This window comes from Petromyzon marinus, chromosome 42 (genome assembly GCF_048934315.1).
Source record: "Petromyzon marinus isolate PM22_M1 ecotype Great Lakes invasive population chromosome 42, UKy_Petmar_22M1.pri1.0, whole genome shotgun sequence".
Classification (NCBI taxonomy): Eukaryota; Metazoa; Chordata; class Hyperoartia; order Petromyzontiformes; family Petromyzontidae; genus Petromyzon; species Petromyzon marinus.
Window position 1 is genome coordinate 6379410 of NC_133708.1, and position 24595 is coordinate 6404004.

The 24595-nt window shown below is 52.2% G+C and overlaps 1 protein-coding gene and 1 long non-coding RNA gene across 3 annotated transcripts in view; one reads left to right on the forward strand and one right to left on the reverse strand.

Moving 5' to 3' along the window:
• Positions 1-24595, forward strand: part of CFTR (CF transmembrane conductance regulator) — a 66103-nt gene that overhangs the window by 9218 nt on the left and 32290 nt on the right. For both annotated transcript variants that reach the window (XR_012946558.1, XM_032969871.2), the window contains exons 3-5: positions 11479-11565; positions 22971-23081; positions 23824-23935. Coding sequence is in view for 1 of the 2 variants with exons in the window: in XM_032969871.2 (XP_032825762.2) it covers positions 11479-11565; positions 22971-23081; positions 23824-23935 (310 nt within the window). In the remaining variant the exon portion in view is untranslated. The remainder of the gene's footprint in view (positions 1-11478; positions 11566-22970; positions 23082-23823; positions 23936-24595) is intronic.
• LOC142930606 (uncharacterized) lies at positions 1632-6828 on the reverse strand. The gene is made up of 2 exons (XR_012946559.1): positions 4915-6828; positions 1632-2869 (listed from the first exon to the last, which is right to left on the reverse strand). It is a non-coding gene; the product is annotated as an uncharacterized LOC142930606 (long non-coding RNA).

The window sequence follows — 24595 nt, forward strand, 5'->3', positions numbered from 1 at the left end:
ACGTGTTGTTGTATTGTAGCTGGTACGTGTTGTTGTATTGTAGCTGGTACGTGTTGTTGTATTGTAGCTGGTGCGTGTTGTTGTATTGTAGCTGGTGCGTGTTGTTGTATTGTAGCTGGTACGTGTTGTTGTATTGTAGCTGGTACGTGTTGTTGTATTGTAGCTGGTGCGTGTTGTTGTATTGTAGCTGGTGCGTGTTGTTGTATTGTACCTGGTACGTGTTGTTGTCTTGTAGCTGGTACGTGTTGTTGTATTGTAGCTGGTACGTGTTGTTGTATTGTAGCTGGTGCGTGTTGTTGTATTGTAGCTGGTACGTGTTGTTGTATTGTAGCTGGTGCGTGTTGTTATATTGTAGCTGGTACGTGTTGTTATATTGTAGCTGGTGCGTGTTGTTGTATTGTAGCTGGTACGTGTTGTTGTATTGTAGCTGGTACGTGTTGTTGTATTGTAGCTGGTACGTGTTGTTGTATTGTAGCTGGTACGTGTTGTTATATTGTAGCTGGTACGTGTTGTTGTATTGTAGCTGGTACGTGTTGTTGTATCGTAGCTGGTACGTGTTGTTGTATTGTAGCTGGTACGTGTTGTTGTATTGTAGCTGGTACGTGTTGTTGTATTGTAGCTGGTACGTGTTATTGTCTTGTAGCTGGTACGTGTTGTTGTATCGTAGCTGGTACGTGTTGTTGTATTGTAGCTGGTGCGTGTTGTTGTATTGTAGCTGGTACGTGTTGTTGTATTGTAGCTGGTACGTGTTGTTATATTGTAGCTGGTGCGTGTTGTTGTATTGTAGCTGGTACGTGTTGTATTGTAGCTGGTACGTGTTGTTGCATTGTAGCTGGTACGTGTTGTTGCATTGTAGCTGGTACGTGTTGTTGTATTGTAGCTGGTACGTGTTGTTGTATTGTAGCTGGTGCGTGTTGTTGTATTGTAGCTGGTAGGTGTTGTTGTATTGTAGCTGGTACGTGTTGTTGTATCGTAGCTGGTGCGTGTTGTTGTATTGTAGCTGGTAGGTGTTGTTGTATTGTAGCTGGTGCGTGTTGTTGTATTGTAGCTAGTGCGTGTTGTTGTATTGTAGCTGGTGCGTGTTGTTGTATTGTAGCCTAGGTTTGGGTCCACGCGAGTCGCGCGTCGAGCTGAAATGACACCGTCTGCAACGTTTGGGTGTTGGGAGATTTATGGACATCTTCTGGATATAAACAGAAAGTAAGACGAGTTAATGTGTACATACGGATCCCCGGTTTGTTCTGCTATGTAAACCTATATTTAACGTACATCATTCAGGAGGCTAGTCCAGCTGTTAAAAATAAACTGGAGCAAAATAAGATTCCCCAAAAAAGATCTCCGTCAGCACCCAAGTGAGTCACACGCGCAGAACCTTGAGATGGAGAGGTGCTCTGTTGGCCCTGCACCGCCTCTTGCCTTGCTGGCAGCTTCGCGAATTCTGTGTTCGGAACGACGCTAAGAAATCCCGACTCATTGAAGCGACCTGAACAGGTAAATGAGAGCCAATTTAAAAAAAAAAACATACGCGTGTCTCGCAATATTGTTTCATAGGCGGGGGTATTTAGGCATGCGCCTATGTTGATTAATGTAACGGACCGAGCGATATCATCAAAGAGTGGTGTACGAGTGTCTTTAGACGAGTTAAGAGACATTTTATTGCACGTGCAACCTTCGATTTGAAAAAAAAAATTACATGAACCCCTTGGCATCTTGTCGCACGTAGATAAATTGTTTATTGCAAATAGGATACACATGAGTGAGATTGTGGCCATGCAACCCCCAGGCCACGGGCCACAAAGTAAACCACTGTAGTCTCTGCGCTCCTTCAACGCAGGAGGATGAGATAAACCACACGAACTATTTAACCCCTGAACGAATCGCGGCCACCGTGCGCTCGACGAGAAGCCCTCTGGGCACCCTCTCCTCCTTCCCGATTGGATGAATGGAATGCGGCGGAACCGCCTCGACGTAGCGCCCCTTCTCGTGAGGGGCTCTAGCGGCCAATTTATGCGACTCCACAAGCCCAGTCGCTCTTCAGGGGCACGTCTCCTGCCACATTTATTTTTCTAATTACCTTCGTATACAGCAGCATCATTCGTGGGAAATTGCGTCTCAAAAAACTGCTGCTGCGGAATTAGCGACGCCCGCGATTTTTCGCAAGGAGACGCGAGGGAATCCACAGAGAGGCCTTTGGGAAGGTGCCCCCAAAAACACGGCGCCAACAATTGCCCGATTATTGTCGTCCAATATTGCGATGTTTGGCCAAGTCCAGGAATGAGTGGTTAAAAGTGACGGACTCCCGCCGTTAATTGCCGACGTTCCCTTCACGAAGTGGATGCGAGCCGTGGCAGTGACATAACTCCAGACTCGTAATCGGGAGGTGGTAAGTCGAAATCCCACCCCTACGTGCGCTGATCCTTCCAACCCTCGACGGACACTCGGGCGAGCGAGCGGCGCTGTCCGTTCACGAGGAGTCGGCAGCGTCACGCCCAAGCCGCTGCGTTGATCGATGTCCGTGCACAATAGCGGGCAGCCCTTCGTGATCCGTTCCATCGCACTGCGGCGGGACCTGTGAACGCGTGGTCTTGATTGATGGTTTTAATTTTGGGGCGATCCAAGAAACACTCATTTTCTTTCAAGAGAGACTTAGGGGATTACTTCTGGGGAGTTATTGTTTCTTTTGCAGTCTCTTCGTGGGGCCATTATTCAAATGTTGGCATTTCTTCAGCACGACGCCAAACCGCGATGTTCTCTGTTCGCACGACGTAGCCTCGGTTATTGGCATTTTCCCGTACCGTGCAGATGCTGAGTGTTCGATATTTGCTTCCATCTGTGCAAATTCACCTGTCCGTGTTGAGACGAGTGGCCTCTGAAATTCACAGAGGGCCAGAGTGAACCATCACGCTGTATGTTTTGGCAAGAACATGTAACAGCCTCAAAGACGATTAATACTGTACTATACCATCATAGACACCTTAATCGACACCAACAAATCACCGTACCTCCCGGCTTTGACATTCCTCGAAGTCACGGGCAAACCACATCAGAGCATCACTAGGCCGATGCGCATATCTCCTCCATGAATGGAAACTTAAAGACACGAGCCACAGTAGTGCTACTGTGGCTCGTGCAATCCAAACTACGGACCATATCGTAAGCCAATCTAGTCTGCCTCCTTCAACGGAATAACAGCAAAGCTGCACGAACTCTCTCTGCTGAAGCCCTCTCCTCGTGGGCAGGAGACCTGGACACTGGCATCGAGCTCCTGAACATCTTGCTGCTGCTTTTGCTGCAATCCTGCGCGAAAATAAAATTTCCAGCATCCATGCAACACATGGTAATGTCCTGCTTCGCTATATTTGGCAACAAAAGCTCCCGTTATAGTTAAGGCTGAGCGCATCTTATCCTGGCAGTCAGTTAAAAAGACTCTTGCTGAGTAAATACTCCACACTTTGTCATGATATCAGTACCTCTCTCTATATAAAAAAGTGCCCTCTGTGTCTGCGCAGTATCTCGAGACGCGGTTGCGTCCAGGCGCCACATGAACCCACCAAGCGTTGTGAAGTTGTGGCGACGCCGCGCGGGCCCCGGGGGACTGTGGGTGCCCGGGAGCCGCGGTTCCCATGGAGGGCGCCCCGAGCCCCCTCCTCGTGAATCGCAGTTCCCCGCCAGCGGCCGCGTTCTCCGCGCGGCGCATTCTGCGCTCGAGGCGCTGTTGCTCGGGGCGGCCGGGCCCGCGGGCGCGCCCCGCACCCCGCGTCCCGCACCCCGCGCCACGCACCCCACACCCCGTGCCCGACACCCCGCGCCACGCACCCCACACCCCACACCCCGCGCCCCACACCCCGCGCCACGCACCCCACACTCCGTGCCGGGAGCTCGCGAGTCGAACGACGGCGCGGGCTACAGCAGCCACAGAGAGGTCCCGTCCTGTAAACAGTAATAACGACGCAAAATCCATTGGGGGGTGAACGGCGACGGCTGGGCGAGACACGCGCGTGCAGAATGGGGAAATGTCGATTCCGAGCCACGGCCACCAAACATTGACACCACCAGTAATGGGGTGATATCTGAACCTGTCATGAGCGGTCCCATCGCCAGAACTGCCCTGACACGCGTGGTGAAGTAGGATCAAACAAACCGCGTGGCCAAGAGGCGTGGGAAAGTCTTTGTTCGCCTTGCGCGTTGACACAGGACTGTAAATGATTGTTGAACCAAGAAAGGTAATTCACCTCGAATAGGGTGGCCACTTGTTCAGATTGGACCGACACCAGACCGGGAATTGGCATCTGTGTCCAGGTGCCAGGAAGTGTGCACGCTGAAATCTGGTCCTGGTCTTGCGGTTTAACGAACAGTGTCGATATAGACCTGGGCTGACTGATGAAGATGCCCGGATTCGGGCTACAATGGGAAATGTGGCAGCCCTAACCTTTGACCTCTCTGCGGACGATGGGACGCGCTGAGCTCCGCTTGCATGCTGGGTCCGCACCGCGCAAGTGCTTCTGAGATGCCCCACTGCCGCATTCCCGAGAGCTACGGTAACCAGCGCAACAGCGCCGTGCCCCTCTGATTAACTCGCACATTGCCACATTCTCAGATTAAACACAGCGCGGCGCTTACACAGATACACAAATGCCTCGTTAGCCATGCGCCAGATACACAGAGCCTCTGTAAGCAACGGAGGCTCCATGTAGAGAAGACAAACACGAAGGTTCAGGTTTCTTTATTCCCAAACCATCATTGGTTGGTCTCGTCGCCACTGCTAACCGGTGGTGTAAATTCCACATTGCTGTGGCAAGGATATTTTCTTTCTAGACATACCATCTGCTGAATCGTTATCAAGTATGTTTAATCCACTGCTGGATTAAGGCATCCCCCCTCACAATCCCGCGATGCGACAATCCACCCAGTTACCTGCACATGAACCGACTTCATCGCTCCATCGCGCCTCAGTCGACGTGTTCCCAGACGCGTTCCACCCCTTGGTTGTTATTTTGGATCTCGGCCATCGTCCCGCCTGGCAACGCGTCCTGCCCAAGAGCGCTCCAGCCTCGTCCCGTCCGCCTTTGTAGTTCATCATTTGGATTTTGTTCCGCGTTCAAGAGCTGGTAACATCTCGCCGTTAACAGCAGCATTTGGTTCAATTAAGCCTGCTGACGAGACTCTGCTGATGAGACACTGAATGCCGAAACCGATCTAGAGTGTTGCTCGATAAGCAATGCTTGCTGGAATAATGCCCTCCCTCACACGCGATACACTCTTCAGTGTGCCGAGTAACATTCAGTGTACATATGTCCATTGCGTAATTAATATCAACAGTTCAGATTTTCTTAATTAGATCATGCGGGAGAAGAAACATGCAATGTCTTGCGTGCAGTCTGAGCGTGATGGGCGATCTTGGCTCCTGGCACGGGAGGCTGGGCCAGATTCGCTGCCCACGCCGAGCGCGATCGTTCTCCCACCTGTCTGGCGCCCGAGAAAGGCTCTTATTCATCGCTCATCGGCCCTGCCCGCCGAGGAAGAAAATCCTCCGCACCCAGCACTGTAGTGGCCGTGGGTGCTGGGGGAACGAAACCCTGAGTGGGGCATTGTCATCGCACAGTGTGGCACACACACGACCTGTGCGCAAATGATGAGACACTGATCCTGGCCACCTGACTCGAGGCTTAATGTTTATTTTAAAAAAAATTGCCATGTCTCAAAACAAAGCGAACCGGGGAGTGGAGTGCTAATTCCTGCCACAAGAATGTGCAATTTTCACTGTGTCCGTGCTGAAAATTATCGTTTTCAACTTTTCTTGAGTTTGTTCTTCTGATATAATTTTCCACTGCGCTATCGGTGTCGCGTTATGAGAGAGCGACGTTGCCGAAGTGAACAGTGCACCACCTTGTGTCAGAGAACTGTCCTGGAAGATGAAGGTCATCACTCGATCCACACCGGGGAAGCCCTTCCTCGTGTCTGCCCCGCACGGAGAATTTGCCCCCATGCGCCACTGAAATGTTTTCCTTCTCGTGGCAATAAGACGTGAGCGTTGCTAGCACGTTTCTCTATCGCTGGTGCCCTTGGTAACTGGACCGAAGCCATCAACTCGTTACATTTGGGAAGCCGATTTAATCACGGGCGGCTGAAACCCAAGTCTGAGCGGCACTGGCTCGGGGCTCTGACGGTGGCAGTCTCTGAGCCAGCCACCTCCATCGGGTTGGCTTCTGAGTTGCAACAACACATCGCTTTTGGCGATTGGAAGCACGCATCGCAAACTTTTCTTTGGGTGAATGCGTCTCGCCGTTTTTATGACGGGCGCATTGAAGAGAGGGAGCACGGCGCTGATTGTCATTGGCAGCGGCACCACGAGATCGATAGGCGCCAACAGAGGACGCAGCACTTCGGCTTCTCAGAGCCTGTGCGTGTCGTGAAACGTGCCCCTGAGATGTTGTTGAACTTATGGATTATTCAAATCAACAGATCAGTCATCTCTCGCCGTATTTTTTACTTTGATTCCAGTTGTCCCACACCATTAATTCTCCCTTCACCGCATCGTCTCATCGACCTCTGTCTTGGTTTTATGTTTTTTTGCTTGTACGATCTGGCCTGCAACTGTCTCGTTCGTACTGATGTGTTTGTGCTGACTCACCTATCCCGTCTCATCTGAACTGTCCGTCTCGTGAATTCTGTCTCGTGTGTTCTTTGTCGCCATTCCGAAGGTTCACCTCTTGTGGATCCGGGCGGCAGGGTTGCGGGAAGGCCATTGCCCCCATGCCCCCCCCCGGATTCCACAAGTTGCGAATGTTCTGAACGGAGGGCGCCCTGAGCTCCACCTCCTCTCCTCCCCTGGCACGTTCTGTTCTTCGGGGCGGGTGGGTGAGTGGGGGGCGAGTGGGCGGGTGGGCACGCTCGCGCACCCCGCTTCGCCCGGGACGGGTGGCAACCATCGCTCCTCAAGTGGCTCCGCGGGCGGCGTTTGGCGACTCGGCGGATCCGAGTCCCCGCGCCGCGCAGCACCACCGCGGGGCGACCTCTGCGGGCGCGGGGAGGGGGGGGACGCGGCGCTCTCGCAGGGCTGGGCTGGGGACGCGCGCGGCGGTGTTACCCGCGGTAAACACCGCGGTTAACACCGTCACGGGCACAGGCCATTCCTCGCACCCATCTGTGCGGCGTCTGTAGCTGCCCCCCCACGCTCCCCCCCACGCTGCCACTTAACGCGTGCGCTTTCATCTGAATTCTGCGCCAATCACAACGGAAACACCAAGCTCCATTCACGCGATCGAATTGCGGCACAGAGGACCCAATTATTGCAGCGGTATCCCTCTTATCGGCGGCGGTGTGGAGACCAATATCTCCGTTCCTATTATCCGCGACGTTACACCAATTCCACTCTGCCATGTGAACAAAAAAATAGTTTGGATAATTTCATGAACATATCGATGAAGTCCACTTATCCGCAAAAAATAATAACATGAGTTTTTTCGCAATGGCACAACGCGCGTTCTGGGGAACAAAGGGCTGCATTTTTCGGAGATAGGTGGACGAGCATCACAGTAAGTACTGTGTGTTCAACACAGCGCATGCAATGTGCGTTCAACACAGCGCATGCGATGTGTGTTCAACACAGCGCATGCCACGTGCGTTCAACACAGCGCATGCCACGTGTGTTCAACACAGCGCATGCCGCGTGTGTTCAACACAGCGCATGCCACGTGTGTTCAACACAGCGCATGCCACGTGTGTTCCACACAGCGCATGCCATGTGCGTTCAACATAGCGCGTGCAATGTGTGTTCAACACAGCGCATGCGATGCGCACGGTATGCTGACAGCGATGCGCACGGTATGCTGACAGCGTGAGATTCCCGGGGAGGGGGAATAAATGTCCGTGAGCAGACAATTCAACGCCGCTTTCATCCACTGCCCTTGCGACAAGTTGAGTTCGATTTGGACTTAAACCTGTGTGGATAATAGGGAGCGGTTGCACACGCCTGCCTCCATTAAATATGGCGCTTTATGATTCCACCTCTAGATGTAGGTTTTATTTTGGCTCACGTCAAACCCATCGGACAAGAAGTGATCATTTTCGATTCGGACCGGGTTCAATGAAGGCCTCCCCCACGCCATGGAGGCAATGCGCGTTGTTTGACCAAACTTAATCACCCTCGTCATTGCAGATTCGTGAAGGGGGATCCCTGGAACAGGTCAAATGCCACTCGTCACTGATGTCAGCGGTGGCCGGGAATCGAACATGGCTGGCCTGGGTCATGACGCAGTGCGTTGACCACTCCTCCACCCGTGTCCATCTCCGACTCGCTCGCCTGCGACAGGACCGTGGGTTGGAGTTGATGTGCGAGTGACAATTATTCCCTGGGTTGTGCCCATGAGTGATTCCAGGATAAACGCGCGACTGCTATAAATCGTGATCTCTTCCTGTTGCCATGCGGCGAGGTGCCCACGTGCGAGGTGTCCACGTGCGAGGTGTCCACGTGCGAGGTGCCCACGTGCGAGGTGCCCACGTGCGAGGTTCCCACGTGCGAGGTTCCCACGTGTGAGGTGTCCACGTGCGAGGTGTCCACGTGCGAGGTGCCCACGTGCGAGGTGCCCACGTGCGAGGTGTCCACGTGCGAGGTGTCCACGTGCGAGGTGTCCACGTGCGAGGTGTCCACGTGCGAGATGCCCACGTGCGAGGTGTCCACGTGCGAGATGCCCACGTGCGAGATGCCCACGTGCGAGATGTCCCACGTGCGAGGTGTCCACGTGCGAGGTGTCCACGTGCGAGGTGTCCACGTGAGAGGTGTTCCACGTGCGAGGTGTTCCACGTGCGAGGTGCCCACGTGCGAGGTGCCCACGTGCAAGGTGCCCACGTGCGAGGTGTCCACGTGCGAGGTGTTGCACGTGCGAGGTGTTCCACGTGCGAGGTGCCCACGTGCGAGATGCCCACGTGCGAGGTGCCCACGTGCGAGGTGTCCACGTGCGAAATGTCCACGTGCGAGGTGCCCACGTGCGAGATGCCCACGTGCGAGGTGTCCACGTGCGAGATGCCCACGTGCGAGGTGTCCACGTGCGCCCTATTTGGCCCGGCCGTGTTGGAGACACTTCCCCTTAATTCCGGAGCGCCGTAATTCACGATGCTATATCGGTGTCACGCACAAGTCGCATGCGTGAGTTAAACTATATATAGTCGCACATTCGTAAACACGATTACTATAAGCCAGGGGTGGGGAACGTCCGGCCCGCGGGCCGTATAAGGCACCGCGAAATCATTTGGGTCTGGCCCTGCCAAGGCTACCGCAGGCGGGACTCGAAATTCAATACATCTCGGAGCAAACGTGTAAAAGCAGTCGCGAGTAGCAACAACATCATCAATGCCAGCTAACATCACACGCCTCACCAAAGAGAAGCAGTTCCAGCCATCACATTAGGGGTGAGTTAATTAAATGTTTGACCAAATATAACGGGCTAATTTTTAAGTTGATCATTTTGTATGGCCCGCGAATGATGTTACATAAATATCCAAATGGCCCTTGGCAGGGAAAATGTTCCCCACCCCTGCATAAGCAGTGCTCTCTCTGCAGAGTGTTAAAACTGACGATTATTTGTCTGCTCTTAAATGCTTCTTATAAAAACAAATCAACGTGATTCGAACGTTTGTGATCTCGCCTCGGGTTTGACTTCAGCACCCAGTGTCTCACAGGTCGATGCACGAGGATGGATTGGATGTATACCGATTGCACAGCACTCTGGAGCTCAGGCCAACGTCGCCAATATACTACACGACAACATAACACACGACGAATTGCCTGATGATGCTGGATGTAATTACCAGCGAAACGTCGTACTCAAACTGTAAATGTTGTGGATTCACTCTTCAACATACCGGTGGGCTAAAGTAGTGAACTATTTGTCTTTTGTCAACGTGACACTTTTTTGCTGATTGGCCGTGTCGGGTGGTGGAGGGTTACTATACATTTATACTGGTAGGAACGAAGTTGTAAACTGAGTGTACCAGCCTGCAATAGATGAATGTGTCCGTCCGTCCCCTTTCAATACTTTAACGAAGTGAAATCTCGTGCTGTTGGGTGTAAAATCAGCAATAGCGCAGAGACTTGTTTTACCAGCCCACCCTGCAGGGACCTGTTTAATAACGCCATCTAACCCAAAAACCTTTATTATGAATAGTATTGGTCGCGAAAGCCTACCGTCTTAAAATGGCCATGATTTTGCAATTCACGATCTTAATGCATCGTTCCTTCCCTAATTTACGATTGCTCCGATCGAATAACACCGAGAGGCACAGCAAGAGGAACGTCTGGATTAGGAAGCCTCGCGCAAAGTTAGAGACGTCGTGTTGAGTGCCAAGACGCGTACGCTCGTACTGGGCAGGACGAACGTCGCGAGTGGGAACAGATCTCCGCGCGGCGGGAATGGACTCGTACCGAGATCTGGTGACGGTCTTGCGTTGAACTTTACTTTAGGATACTGCGCCGTTCCGATAGACCCGCGTGTGTGAGCGCAGTTGACCTGCAGCCCCCTCCCTCCTGCGCTCTGCTACCCCGAGCCGTACAATCTGCAAGGAGCAAGCGCTCAATGTGTGCGCGGTGTGAGATGCCAGTGGCGGGCCACTTGCTAATGGGCTCCACGTGCACGCGCGATCGCGCGTGGCGAGCGGCGATTCCAGATCGCGGGTGACCGCTGCCCCGGCCCGAACTCCGCTCATTAATAATTATCGCCCATTATCGATCCGCTTCTGTATGAAGGCCTTCCCACGCCCCGTCTGGCGGGGGGAGTTGTTTGACCATACTTCATCGCTCCGGTCAGAGCGGGCTGGTGAAGGAGGTGCGGAAGCCCGGCATTGATTCACGCGTCCCTCACTCCTGATCGTTATCAGTCACCGCTGAAGTTAGCCGTGGCAGGGAATTGAACTCAGATCACGGGTTTAATAGCCCAGAGCTCTAACCTGTAGGGCTTGCCACCCGTTGGTGCGGCGGGAATTGATTCCCCGTGGCCTGTCTCCGTGCTCCCGACGAAGCCAGCGGCCGCTGCTCTTCCATTAACAAGGCAGAGAAGCGGCCAACGCGACGCCTTGCTCCGCTTTTTGTTGCGTTTCGCGTATTCTCCACAACGACCCGAGCGAATGCTGTGTTCTTGTGTTATTGTATGTCCAAATAGGTAGGACCCGCATCTGGGGAGCAGTAGCATAGCGGTTAGCGTACCCGGCGACTCGAGTTTGATTCCCGCTCACGGCCAACATCAGTGGCGATTATCTGAAACGGTCCTGGGCCTCCCCTAGGTCGACTCAGCCTCAAATGAGTACTTGGTGCGGTGTATAAACATCGCCACTAGGGAAGCAAGGGCGGTCGGGCGTGGTGCTGGCCACCTACCCCCTCGTGTAGCGTTTCGGCCTTCATAGGTGCTCGCTAACAGAACTTAGACCAAAAGTGTGTTCAGGCTACATGGGGGATCTTTGTCTTTGTGTGCGTGTGCGTGTGTGCAGGTTAACCGCCCCGATGTCAGGGCACAACTTGAAGATGCAGGCTTCGCCTTTTGAGAAGGCCGGGATATTCTCACGGATTTTTTTCAGGTAAGCGCTGGAAATGTAATCCCAATGTAGTCCCGCGTTCTTCTCGCAGCCGTTGAGTTCTTCATTCCAAGGTGAGAGTTCTGTTCGATAAGTCCTCGCTTAACGCATGTTCACGCAACCCGTTTTCGCTCTAACACGGTTCTTTTTTTCATTATCAGGGAACACTTTCGCACAATGCGGAACGCGCCCGTTATAACGCCGAACGCGCCCGTTATAACGCCGAACGCGTCCGTTATAACGCCGAACGCGTCCGTTATAACGCCGAACGCGTCCGTTATAACGCAGAACGCGTCCGTTATAACGCCGAACGCGTCCGTTATAACGCCGAACGCGTCCGTTATAACGCAGAACGCGTCCGTTATAACGCCGAACGCGTCCGTTATAACGCCGAACGCGTCCGTTATAACGCAGAACGCGTCCGTTATAACGCAGAACGCGTCCGTTATAACGCCGAACGCGTCCGTTATAACGCCGAACGCGTCCGCTATAACGCAGAGCGTGTCCGTTATAACGCCAAACGCGTCCGTTATAACGCCGAACGCGTCCATTATAACACAGAGCGCGTCCGCTATAACGCCAAACGCGTCCGTTATAACGCAGAACGCGTCCGTTATAACGCCAAACGCGTCCGTTATAACGCAGAACGCGTCCGTTATAACGCAGAACGCATCCGTTATAACGCCGAACGCGTCCGTTATAACGCAGAACGCGTCCGTTATAACGCAGAACGCATCCGTTATAACGCCGAACGCGTCCGTTATAACACGGTTTCTGAGTGGTCGACGACGACGTACTACTTTCTTGAGCTGTGTGGCTGAGCGGAATGATACAGTACACGGCGACGTACCCTCATGTCAGTTCTCTGTCTCCCCATGGGATGACTGCAGGTTGATATCATCGTGCAAATGTAATTCAAGAGCAGTAACTCCTCGTTTAACGCGTTTTCGCTGAACGCGACACTTTCAGGAACCTATCTACCGCGTCAAGTGGGAAAACATTCTACTCTAAATCAGGGTCTGTGGGCAGCAGAGGGCAGCTCAGTAAAATGTACGGTTGTATTGAACTGAACTGCCATCATCCGTCTATGCTCGCAACCTTTACCAGCCCGCACTGACGAACGCGGTGAAGTATGAGGCCCTCATCCAGCAGTGGATTGACAAGAGGGGTGCACGTGTGCAGGGTAGAGGGGTGAAGAGGCGGGGCAGGTCACAGAGACGGGCACCGGGAGTGGCACCCAAGACCTGAACCCAGGTGGTGGTGATGCCAGACCGCAGGGCATGGCGCTTGAGATCTCGACTGAGTGCCAGGAGGAGACCTAAAGTCAGACGATGGAAAGCCGTGCGGTCAGATCAGTGTGGGGGGGGGGGGGTTCACTTCCACTGTGCAGCAGCAGTAGCAGTGAGATGTGCACAGAGGCAGGAAGCGACGTCTGGGTGCGGTCGCATTGACAGTAGCGGTCACAATGACCTCTTGACCTTGGGTAGCCTGTTGAGAAAAAAACTCGTCTCTTGCTGGGAGTATTTAGCGTTACAAGTGACATCGCTTTGGTCACAATTGCAATCACAAAGTGGCACGTAGCATGCAACGCAGCTAAGTGGCACATGCAATAAAACTGAGAGAGACGAGTCGGTACTGGAACTTAATTTACAGTCCTCTGCCAACACACTGCTGGATGAAGGCTTCTCGACCCACGCCGCGTCAGGCATGGGGAACTCTTTGAGCCGAACTTCACCACGCTAGTCATCGCAGGTTGGTGAGCCTGGATGCTTGCCACTGATGTTAGCCGCGGTGAGGGCTCGAACTCGCAGTGTGCCAACCGCTGCACCAATACTCGCCCCCCTCCCCCCTTCGCGGCAATCAACAGGGGTGGTGACGTGGCCGAGTGGTCGCACGTTCGCAGCTCGTTACTGAGGTGCGCGGTTCAAGACCGGCACGCCGCCCTGGTTAATACTGCGGTGTGGTTTTAACCATGAAACACTACGCGCCGTCTGCTCCACAGTGGACGTTAAAGATCCCGTGACGTCATGCGGATAAAACCGATTATGTGCCGGCTTAATGGTCTAAAGCAGGCATTTAGACGCAAAGGAAAATGTCCAAAGGCTGGTATTATCAACAGCCACGTGACCGTTGATAATGCCACGGTGGCCTTGTGGCGGATCGCACCACGCGTAACGAACTTCCCGTGCCTCGTCTCTCCGTATTCAATGTCTGAACATATTTTTGTACACACCCCATGATGCGTGTACAGTGCCGATTACGAGAAGGAATCTGTTAATTGCGACACATATCGTAACTTTAAAGCGCGGTAGGCTGTCGCGATCGTTATTACTAATTGTAAAAGTTGTTTGGGTTCCACGCGTAAATGTGTCGTAGACCCATCTCCGCACGGCACTGCCAATCAGTGAGGTTCATCACGTAAACAACACGTGGCACGTGACCTACCTTACACGCCGCACCTTCGATTAGCACGGTTGGCTACAAAAGGGTGCGAAATAAATTAAATATACATACATGCTAATTTTGCTGTGTTGCGTGGAAGTGGGTGTACAACACACTTACATTTTCTAGATGTAACACAAACAACTTTATCACTGACATAGCATAACTCATGCGCACACAAGCGAACAGTTACGCAACAGCTCACCACGAGTCGTAAAAAAAAAAGTTCCCAAATCACAGAGTTTGTCGTTCAAAGTATCACAGAATGCGAAGGCCGAGTACGTGAGTTGCCAGATTAAAAGCAGCAGCTCTCTGTGGTGGTTGCCTACTCAATCTGTGGCTGTACTTGCAGTCCATTTAACGTCACTCCGACGCTGCTCTTAATGCCGCTGCTGGCACCCGTGCACCCACGGCGGTGCCCACCACGCTCAGAGGGCCCTTTCCGCACGAATAGCGTGGGGTGGGAACTTCGTGGTGGTTGTCGTGCCGTGAGAGGGACCTCTCCCCTCCGCGGACAGCGCCGTTCACGCGCCCCGAGCGCGCAGAGTTATGGCTTTGCGAGATTTACTCGGCGGGGCCTGGGCACCAACGACCCACGGGGGGAGCCGGGAGCCACCGTGGCCCTGTGAAGCGAGGGCGGCGCTGGCACGAGTGAGGTCCGAATTGTCCACTTATTTATTTGAGCATTAATCAAGGCCGAAAGGGGCATTGTGGTTCGCTGGCAAGGTAAACAATCGCCTGTTTACGTCGTAAACTCTTGAGATGAAACCAGCCTCGGGTAACGTGGGCGGGGGGGGGGTCTCGAAGAAGAATGTCCCCCCGATCGCCTCTTTGTGTTCCTCCCTTGTGAAATGTTACATAAAGCGTCCGAGACGCCGAGTCCATAGTCGGTGAACGGTGAGAATTGCAGAAGCCCTCAGCTCCGAGACGGCGACGCCAGACCACACACTGAGCGGAACTGCGCGGTCCCGTGCACCGCACAGCCAAGAGCTGGCCAACCCCTCCCGTCTCCAGCTGCTCTCCCTGCCCTATCGAGGACAAGTCACGGGAGCGGCGTTTTGAACGTTTCCACTGCCGTACGGGACGCGGCTCGCAGCTCGTTTCGTGGCCGGTTATTCCCGTCGGATGTGAGGCATGCCGCCGGGCATGGGATCCGAGTTGTGGACGTTCATGGAAAGGGACGGAGGCCGTGTTTAGAATGGCCACGCGGTGCGCCCTATTACTTTGGCCGTGGCCTCAGTGTCGTTGCCGGCGGCCCTTGATTCTTCGTCGAGACTCAGCCTGTGGGTTTCATGGAGTCGTTCTCTTCGTTTGGTCGACCAACAGAGTCACGAGGGGGCGTTGTACCCACTATCGCCCCTGCCCTTAAAATATGATCATGTCAGCAAAACAGTGAACTAAGTAAAATTTGACATATCCAAACACATGTGACCAATTGGCACGACTGGTCTTGCGTTATCTCAGCCCGTTTCTTCCTTCAGACCCCGTCACCCCGTCTCGTCACGGCCGCTCACAGCGATCCGGCCCGTGTAGAGGGCCCAACATTCTGGTTTACGAATTTCGTGAATAAAATCACGAGTGGTTGCGTGTCGCTTCGGGTTGGTCCGCTGCGCATGAAACGCACTGTGGCGTTAGGCCCAACGCATTGCTGATGTTTCTAGGAGACTTTGCAACACGCGACTCTTGGCAGTGCTTGAAAACGCCGAGCCCAGCGTTTTGCACGAGAGTCGTGGACGTATCAACGTGCTCGTTTTATCCGCGATGTCGCAGATTAAGGGTCGCAGGACGACAAGAGGAAGTTGTTTTGGTTTGATCAATGGGATGGAGAACTCCGCGTATCTAATATTGTGGTTCTGGGAATTAGCGGCCTTAGTTCGTTATGAAAATTGTGCAGTCTGGTGCAATAAGGAAGCTCCGCACAGCAATACCGGTTCCAGATCTCGTCACGACCAAAGTCCTGTCGCCCGAATATTGATGCCGATTCCCGGATTGTACCGGGCAAAAAACCTGTACAGGTGGCAACCCCAGCCTGTGCTCCCCAACCTTCACCAACGCGCACTGACCAGTTTGGTGAAGTATGGTCAAATGACCCCCATGACCCGCACCGCTTGGGGGAGATCTCATCCAGCAGTGGATTGCTAAAAGTACCACTGCACACGTACGTGGCGTGGCGGTGCTTCTTAACGATCCACACTCCACTGTAAACGAGGCAGTGCGATGGGGCGACCCTCCGGGGTTGTATAAGCGTTAGGGGCCGTCTATAAATGACGTCACGCGATTTTGGACGATTTTTGACTCTCCCCCCCCCCCCCCTCGTCACACGGCGTCACAAAAAGTCAGACCCCCCCTCAAATATGACGTCACAAAGCTCTGCCCCCCCCCCCCCAAAGTTTTTTTCATTTTGAAAATAAAACATGCTTCAAATCGTTGTTATAACGATTAGTGTTATTATCACAATTCTATATTTATTTAAAGTTGCGCATTTTTACGTGACGTCACATTTCTCAACCCCCCCCCCCTTCGTCACACATCGTCAAAAATGTCTGCCCCCCCCCACCCCAGGTGCGTGACGTCATTTATGGACGGCCCCTAAGCGTTATCTCTGTGCTGTAAAGAGGATTGTGCCCTAAAGTCCGAGATGCTCGCGGAGGACACCGCACCCCGCATTGTCCTCTTGCGCGTGGGCGCGAGGAGCGAGTCTGTGGAGGTCACGGCGAGAGTTACGTGCGCTGTGAGAGAGCGAACACCCTCCTGGGCTTGCACTCTGTTCGTTCGTGGTGTCGCGTGTTGTGTAGATCAAGGCCGTAATTATTATATATATTGAGGGGGGGACACACACCCCCCCCAATATTAAAATATGCTCAAAATGTCCCCCCCCCCAATATATCGCTATAAAATATATTTATGTTTATACGATCGTGGTTATGGTTGTACTTTATTAATCCCTAATCTCTGCCATTGCATACACTGACACTTGAAAAGGTAAAAAAATAAAAAAAACAAAGCAATGTAATACAACACACTATTAGACATTATTGTAAAAAAAAAGTCCTCCGATGTGTTAGTGAATTTTTTTTATATTTTAGGCAGGAAATTCGTTTTCAAATTTACATTTTTTTCTGGGGAGGGGGGGACCCCCAGACCTTCTGGAATTTTATTGTTCTATATTTTTATTATTTTATTGTTTCCCTTCTACGTGACTTTACCGAAAGAACCAAGAATATGAATCCCTACAGTCACGAAAGCTTTAAATCAAAATTTAAACACGACTCTGTTCAAAGAACCTGTCCTCCACTCTACTCGCGGCTGGAGTGTCAACTCGACAAGTGTCGAGCGAAGAGGCGATCCGTGTGCCGGCTCCCCCGGGGTCTCCTCTGCAACTCCGCGTCTCTCAGGCCGTGGTGTGGAGCGACGTGTCCGTGCGCTGCGGTTAGCGGCAGCATCGCAAGGCAGTGTTTAATTAGAGGCTGCGGTTTCACGAGCGGTCGACATTCATTCGCGTGCCTGTGGCACCGTGAGTTGTGGCGCAGTAATTCAGGGACGGGAGCCGTGAGGTCGGTCCGGCTCGCCGCCGTGAATTCTCGGCAATTCCCAGGGGAGTGCGGGGTGCGCTCCGCTGGCAAGGCCCGTGAGCTTTTGTAAATCGGTGCGGAATGTGGCGCGTCCAGGAGGAACTTCCATGAGCACTGCGAAGTGAAACAAGGAATCATCAGTGACGCAGTATACTCAAGATTCCCTCCACATCTATACACACTCACCAATGGAGTTGGACAAACGTCTCGATGTAGCAAGGCCGTAGCCATGGAGTCAACATTGGGGGGGACCAAATCTTCCAGGGGGTCTGGGGGTCCCCCCCCCCCAGAAAAAAAGTCTAAATTTGAAAACGAATTTCCTGCCTAAAATATGAAAAAAAAATTCACTAACACATAGGATGGACTTTTTATTTATTTTTTACAACAATGTCTAAGAGTGTATTGTTGTATTACATTGTTCTGTTTTTTTTCTTTTTTTATCTTTTCTTGTTTCATTGTATGTAATGGCAGAGATTCGGGATTAATAAAGTACAACCATAACCACAATCGTATAAACATAAATCTGTTTATAGAAATATATTGGGGAGGACATTTTGAGCATATTTCAATATTGGGAGGGGGATGTGTTCCCCTCAATATGTATTATAATTACGGCCTTGCGATGTAGGACCGCAGAGTTTGGGTAATTGTTGACGCCGGTTCTGGCCACAGCCCTGCGCGTCTGTGGTTTCCAGGTGCGGTAAAAGGTGCTCGCTACAAAACCCTGCAGCGGAGTCACGAACTACGACCTGCACGAATAACGCCGCTAACATAAACAATGAAATATTATTTGTTTATTATGTTACTTAGACACAGTGTAATTCTGTGAAATATCATTCGAAGAAAACGTGGCAATATCTGGCGTGTAAATACATGAATGGATACAGATGATGAGTAACGCAAGCTTACGGTCTCTCGTCGACAGCTGGCAGCCATGTCTTCGCATACCTCAACTTCACGAGACGCGCGTACGGTGACTCCTATTTGCACAGAACAGTGTAATGATATTCATTATTAGGTTTTTTTTAATGTAAAAGTCAAGTTGTAGGAAACAAAAGCGCATGGAAAACAATTGAAGCGGTTTTACGTTCTCAACACAAATCACTGAAGCCGTCACGGGCACGTGACGGCCCCAGAGATCAAAGTGGAGAGGATTTAAAATATTATTTTAAAATATTTAAAATATTATTTTGAAATATTTTAACCCGGCAATATCTTCCGTTCCAACTAAAACAAAACGCACCTACATTTCAGTTGTATATACGCGTGTGTATATGGGTCGTCACTTGCTCATATATACTGTATGCACGCACGCACACGTACTTGTAAATATCTCAAACCACCACAGTTAATGAATGCACCCGGCTTTGAGTTGCATCGCAGTCACTTGGCATCACTGCGATCGTAAATCTGTGAGCCGGCTGGTTGGACAGAGGGCACGGGTTATTAGTGCGGAGTTGGCGCTGCGACAAGTGGGAAGACATCGTCATCACCGTCAGCACGCGCGCGCCACTGACGGCAGCCATGCAGGAGGGGCGAGAGCCACGCTGCCCCTAGGGCACTACCAACACATACCCGTGCTCTGCGGACCTCTATATATAAAGGTGTTATTGGTGAATTAATTAACGTTTACATGTAGTAGTAGTAGTCATAATAACCCCCAAATAGAAACTCAGATGTAACATTTTATATCTCTGCTCTCTGGTTTGAATTTGCTTTCTTGCTCGCCGTATCGATGGCCCGAACATCCCAGTGATGTTGGATTCACTCACAGCGGGACTTTCGCAAGGGGTGTTCTCCAGTCGCTGTCCTGCCACAAAGTAACGGACACAGAGTGACCTCGCATTCACACAATGCGCACTCGCCTTCCAAGTCTACACGTCAAGAGTCACGTACTCGGTGGCTCACGGGGGTCCGTGAATCGGTTAATTTGTCAGGCGCGTGGCCAGGACTCGATTTGGATTGGCCAGGAGTGCACTATGCCAAGCACCGCGCCACCGCACGGGAGATGTGCCCGGTTTGGGGATGAAGTGGCAGTTGAGATCAGACCCGAACCGCAGAGAACGAGAAAGCCGTCACCCCGGTTGGACCCTGCATATCATCAGATAATGGGAGGCAGGGTGGCGCTGCAGTGGGAACGCTCGTGTCTCGCCGCTAGAAGAAGCTGAGTTCGGCTCCCGAACGGGGCGAATGTCTGTGCCGAGTCTGCATATTCTCACCCAGTTCTGCACGGGTTTCCTGCGGGCACTCCCTGTTTCCTCCCATAGCTAAATAAACAACATGCAGGGTAACTGGTATTGGCCAAGCCACATCGCAATCTTCTTTGGTTCTTTCGGTAAAGTCACGTAGAATGAGAATAAAATAACACAATTTTAGATCAGAGCCGAACCGCATTTCATTCTCATTCTACGTGACTTTACCGAAAGAACCAAAGAAGATGAATCCTTGCAGTCACGAAAGCTTTAAATCGAAACATCGCAATCCTGAAAAAAGTAACGCTGCAACTTGCTCCATTGGGACTACAGGCAAAGAGCAGCAACGTCGGCCCCGACTGCGAAAGCTTGGCACCACCACCACCACAGAGTTGAGAGACTGGTCGAGGTTTTCCTGGATGAGCAGGCGGCATAGTAACCAGCAAAGTAACCACAACACTCGGACTGAACGAGCCCCTGCCCTGCCTGCTATCGCGCGAGGCCTCTCGAGGGACGTTGCTCTCTGCCGTGCGCGTCACGCCCGCTGGCTCTGTGCAGAGATCGACGCTAAATCGCCTCCGGTACAAAGGTGCGGCTGGAGCTTCGCCCCTCCGCCTCATCCCGCCGCGCTCAGGGCAAGAACTCCGCCTTCCTCTCTGCGCTTTAGTCAAATTGCCTCCGAAGCGAATGACGTTAGTCAGTTGACTTTAGTACCTCTGCTTTCCCGTGTTGGTGCAGGTTATTCGTTTTTAGATTGTGCCTTGTGTCGTCACCATTGGCAATCCTGCAGGGTAGTGCAGGAATCCACCGAGGTCATGCCCCGTACATGACCAAGGGGCACTTGCATATAGTCATTTCCCTGCTGCGTGTGTCCTCTACTGCACGTGCTCCTCTTTCTGCCTCTCAGTGCCATTCCAAGCGCACGCCTCACCGTGCTCCCTTCAAGATGTGGTTTCATTTCCTTTTTCCGTCTCCCTGTCCATAGTCCATCTCTCCTGTCGGGCAATGCGCGCTGTTTGGACGCTGAGAAGAACGTCGTGGCTTTCCAGGGCCCATTCAGGAGTTCTCGCCCCTGTAATCTGCGCAGCCTTGAGCTCTGCTGCCACCCACTGGTCACGGCTCGTCACCGAACTCGGCACGTGTCCATCGTGAAGCAGTCGCAAGGAGTGCATCCCACTGGGATTTTTGCACACAGCGTTGGTGTACGGTGCTATTTCAGGAATATTTTGATGTTTTTTTTCCTGGATTTTCTGTTTGCACAGTCACATAGTCACTTTAAGATGTTTTCTTGTTCATGTTTTTGTTTTTGGTTTGTTGCGGTTGCACCCGATTCAAGAGCCGAATGGCTCACAGGGCTATACCAAATTAATGGAACTATGGAACTATGGGTTAGGGGTTGACCCGGACAGCCTGGCCCTTGGCAGGGTTGAACCGGACAGCCTGGCCCTCGGCTCTTGTGGCCGGGCTGCAGCAGTGAAATGACACAGCGATTGACTCTCATCCCTGGATGGTGATGTCGATGATTGTTTGTAGGTTTTGGGCCAGACAATGTCATCTCCGTGTCTGCAACATCCCGCACCGCCACGCTCTCTTGAGTTGCAATCTCAGTCTCGCATTCCGCCCGCCCCTTTCTCCCACGCCCTTTCGTTTTTCTCGGTTTGAGCCCGGGTCAAGAGGTTCCTCCAGGATGGGGCCCTGCCAGATCCTTGCTGCGCTCCCCCCAACGCGGCGGGAGCGGTACGAGTTGTTTCGAGTTGGAGGTATAATCCACGTGTACTTAGCCGGGTGGCGGTGGTGGCTACTCTGCACGTGGCTACCTGTGATCCTCCAGCGCTGTCAAGGCAGCAGCGAGGGGGTTGGTGGATCACGCACAGATAAGCTGTGAAACTCCCTTCCCGTGGCGCGTCGAGGAGGAGCCGTAGCCTGGCTCACCAGCTAGGCACTACAGCAGGAATGTCGATACAATCGCTGTATCACTGCCACACCGAAGGATGCGTGTAACGTTTTAAAAACGTGATTTTTTTTTGCCCCTAAACGCAAAAGCCTCAACAACAATGCGACAGCTGATGTGTTGAGTTGGCCATGGGGATGGTCATTCTACAGTCGCAGTGTAGCATGAAGAAGGCCGTCTCTCAGCTCGGGTTCGCCTCGAGTTCAGCGACCGAAAGTCTATAGCCCCAGTGTCGCGTATGTGGCAAGTCGATAGTCATGACCTTGGCATTATTTCCAAGCTCGGCCATAATTATAATATGTATTGGGTGGGGGGACACACCCCCTCCCCCAATATTCAAATATGCTCGAAATGTCCCCCCCAATATATTGCTATAAACAATGTTTTAAAAAAATAATTGTTATGCTATGAAAATAAAATCAACAATTTGCTAAACCTCGGCCACAATATCTGGATTTCTGTTTATATGATTGTGGTTATTCTTGTATTTTATTTATCCCTAATCTCTGCCATTACATACAATGAAACAAGAAAAGGTAAAAAAGAAAACATCACAGAGCAATGTAATACAATATTCACTCTTAGACATTGTTGTAAAAAAAAAGTCCATCCTATGTGTTACTGAATTTTTTAAAAAAGATTTTAGGCAGGAAATTTGTTTTCAAATTTAGATTTTTTTTTTCTGTGGGGGGGGGGACCCCGAGACCCCCTGGAAGATTTGGTCCCCCCCCCCAATGTTGACTCCATGGCTACGGCCTTGCTTCCAAGACATCGCGATCAACATTCACAGCGTAAATTCAACGGAGTTCACACAGACTGGTTCGCCTCTTCGACGTAAGAGTGGGCAGGCCGTGTGGCCGAGTGCACGGCTCACCCACCACGCCGCCGCGTGGAGCCACTCACGTCGGACCGCCAGGACGCACCCACAGCCGCTCAACGTCGCCCTGACGTTAGCGCGGTCGGGTTCGAGAGCACCGAGCGCAAACATAACCGCCCTAGCTTCAGCGACGAGAGGCGAGGGGCGCGGCGGGGGCCCTCGAGCCCTCGGCTGGCTCCACTCACGACTCGAGACGAACCCGTTGCGCTGAAATGAACTTACTGCCTTTGTCCTGTGCCCTTCGACGCTTCACGCGGCCTCAAGGTGCATCGAGCTTGTTGGCGAAATCGCGGCGGTTAGCTGTTGCGATGGCCGTCGCTCTCCGTCGCGTTCATTCGTTTTGTTGCTAATGCGGTGGTCCGTCCGTCTGCCAGGTGGCCCAGGCACGTGCTGAGGAAGGGTTACAAGCACCGCATCGAGCGCTCGGACATCCACCGGACTCCCCAGCAGGATCAGGCGGACACGCTCTCCGAGAGGCTCGAGAGGTCGGCCCTGCACTCGGCCCCTTGTCGAGGACGAGGCGTCAACGGGCGAGCCGCACTCTGCCGATGGGACGATGAACGTCGAACCCGGTCCAGAGTTTTAGCTCGCGTTGAACCAATACCGCGGAAATATTTTGACTCCCGGCAAGGCTGTGTGGCTGCAGGGATGCGTAAAACATGACGTGGAGGTGACAGATATGATGAGGAGGAGACATGTTGCTGCTTATAAATGACGTCACGAGATTTTGGACGATTTTTGCCCCCCCCTCCCCCCCTTCGTCACACGGCGTCACAAAAAATCAGACACCCCCCTCTAATATGACGTCACAAAGCTCTGCCCCCCCCAAAATATATAAACATGCTTCAAATCGCTTTAAACTATTGTCATTGTAGTGTGTATTTTATGTGGCGCTGCACTGTGATGTTGTAGGAGAAAATTTTTACAGTATTAAAAAAAGGTCTATTTAATTAAGTAGAACGCGTTGTCTAAAGTTGCGCATTTTGATGCGACGTCACATTTCTCAGCCCCCCCCCTTCCTCGTCACACATCGTCACAAATGTCTGACCACCCCCCCCCCCCCCCAGGTGCGTGACGTCATTTATGGACGGCCCCTGATTGCATTTTCCACAACGGCGCTGGCAATGATTTGGTGCTCCGTACTGCTTACTTTTGTGTCGACCACGACCGATGACGACGATGGTCGATGATCCGACTTGAACGCTCCCCTCTCTGTTCGCCCGCCAGGGAGTGGGACAGAGAAATCTCGCAGTCAGAAAACCGCCCCCACCTGCTCACCGCGATTCGGCGGTGCTTCCTGTGGCGCTTCGTGGGCCTGGGAGTCATCATGCTCCTCGCGGTGAGCGGAGGGCCCTGTTGGCACCGTGCTTGTGTCAACCAACCAATCTTTATCTCCACACACATATATAAAAGGCAAAGTTGTGAATACGCGTGTCTGTTCAAAATGTTTAGCGTACTTCCCAACATGCAACAAACTGGAAATTTGCCATGTGGGTACTTTCCAGACTGTACACCATGCAAAAACTATAAAAATAGACTTTTGTATATATTTTTTTTGGGGGGGGGGGGGGGAGCTCAATAATGCATATTTCATTTGCACGGCAAGTGAGCTGTGACGTCAAATATGTCACATGACCCGCGCATGTGCAAGCGTAACGTATTGTAGTGTAGCGGTTAGCGCGCCGCGCTGTGAACCCGGCGACCCGAGTTCGATTCCCGCTCACCACCGGTGACGATTATTTGAACCGCTTCTGGGCCTCCCCTAGGTCGACTCAGACTCAAACGAGTAACTGTTGTGATGTGAACATCGCCACTGGGGAGACAAAGGCGGCCGCCCGTGGTGAATCCAAGTCCCGGGCGAAGCCAGGTAGTACAGCTAGTTAATAATAAAGGTTTTTGGGTTAGATCGCGTTATTTATAAATGTGTCGCAACCCTCTACCACCCGACACGGCCAATCATAAAAAAATGCGTCACGTTGACAACAGACAAAATAGTTCA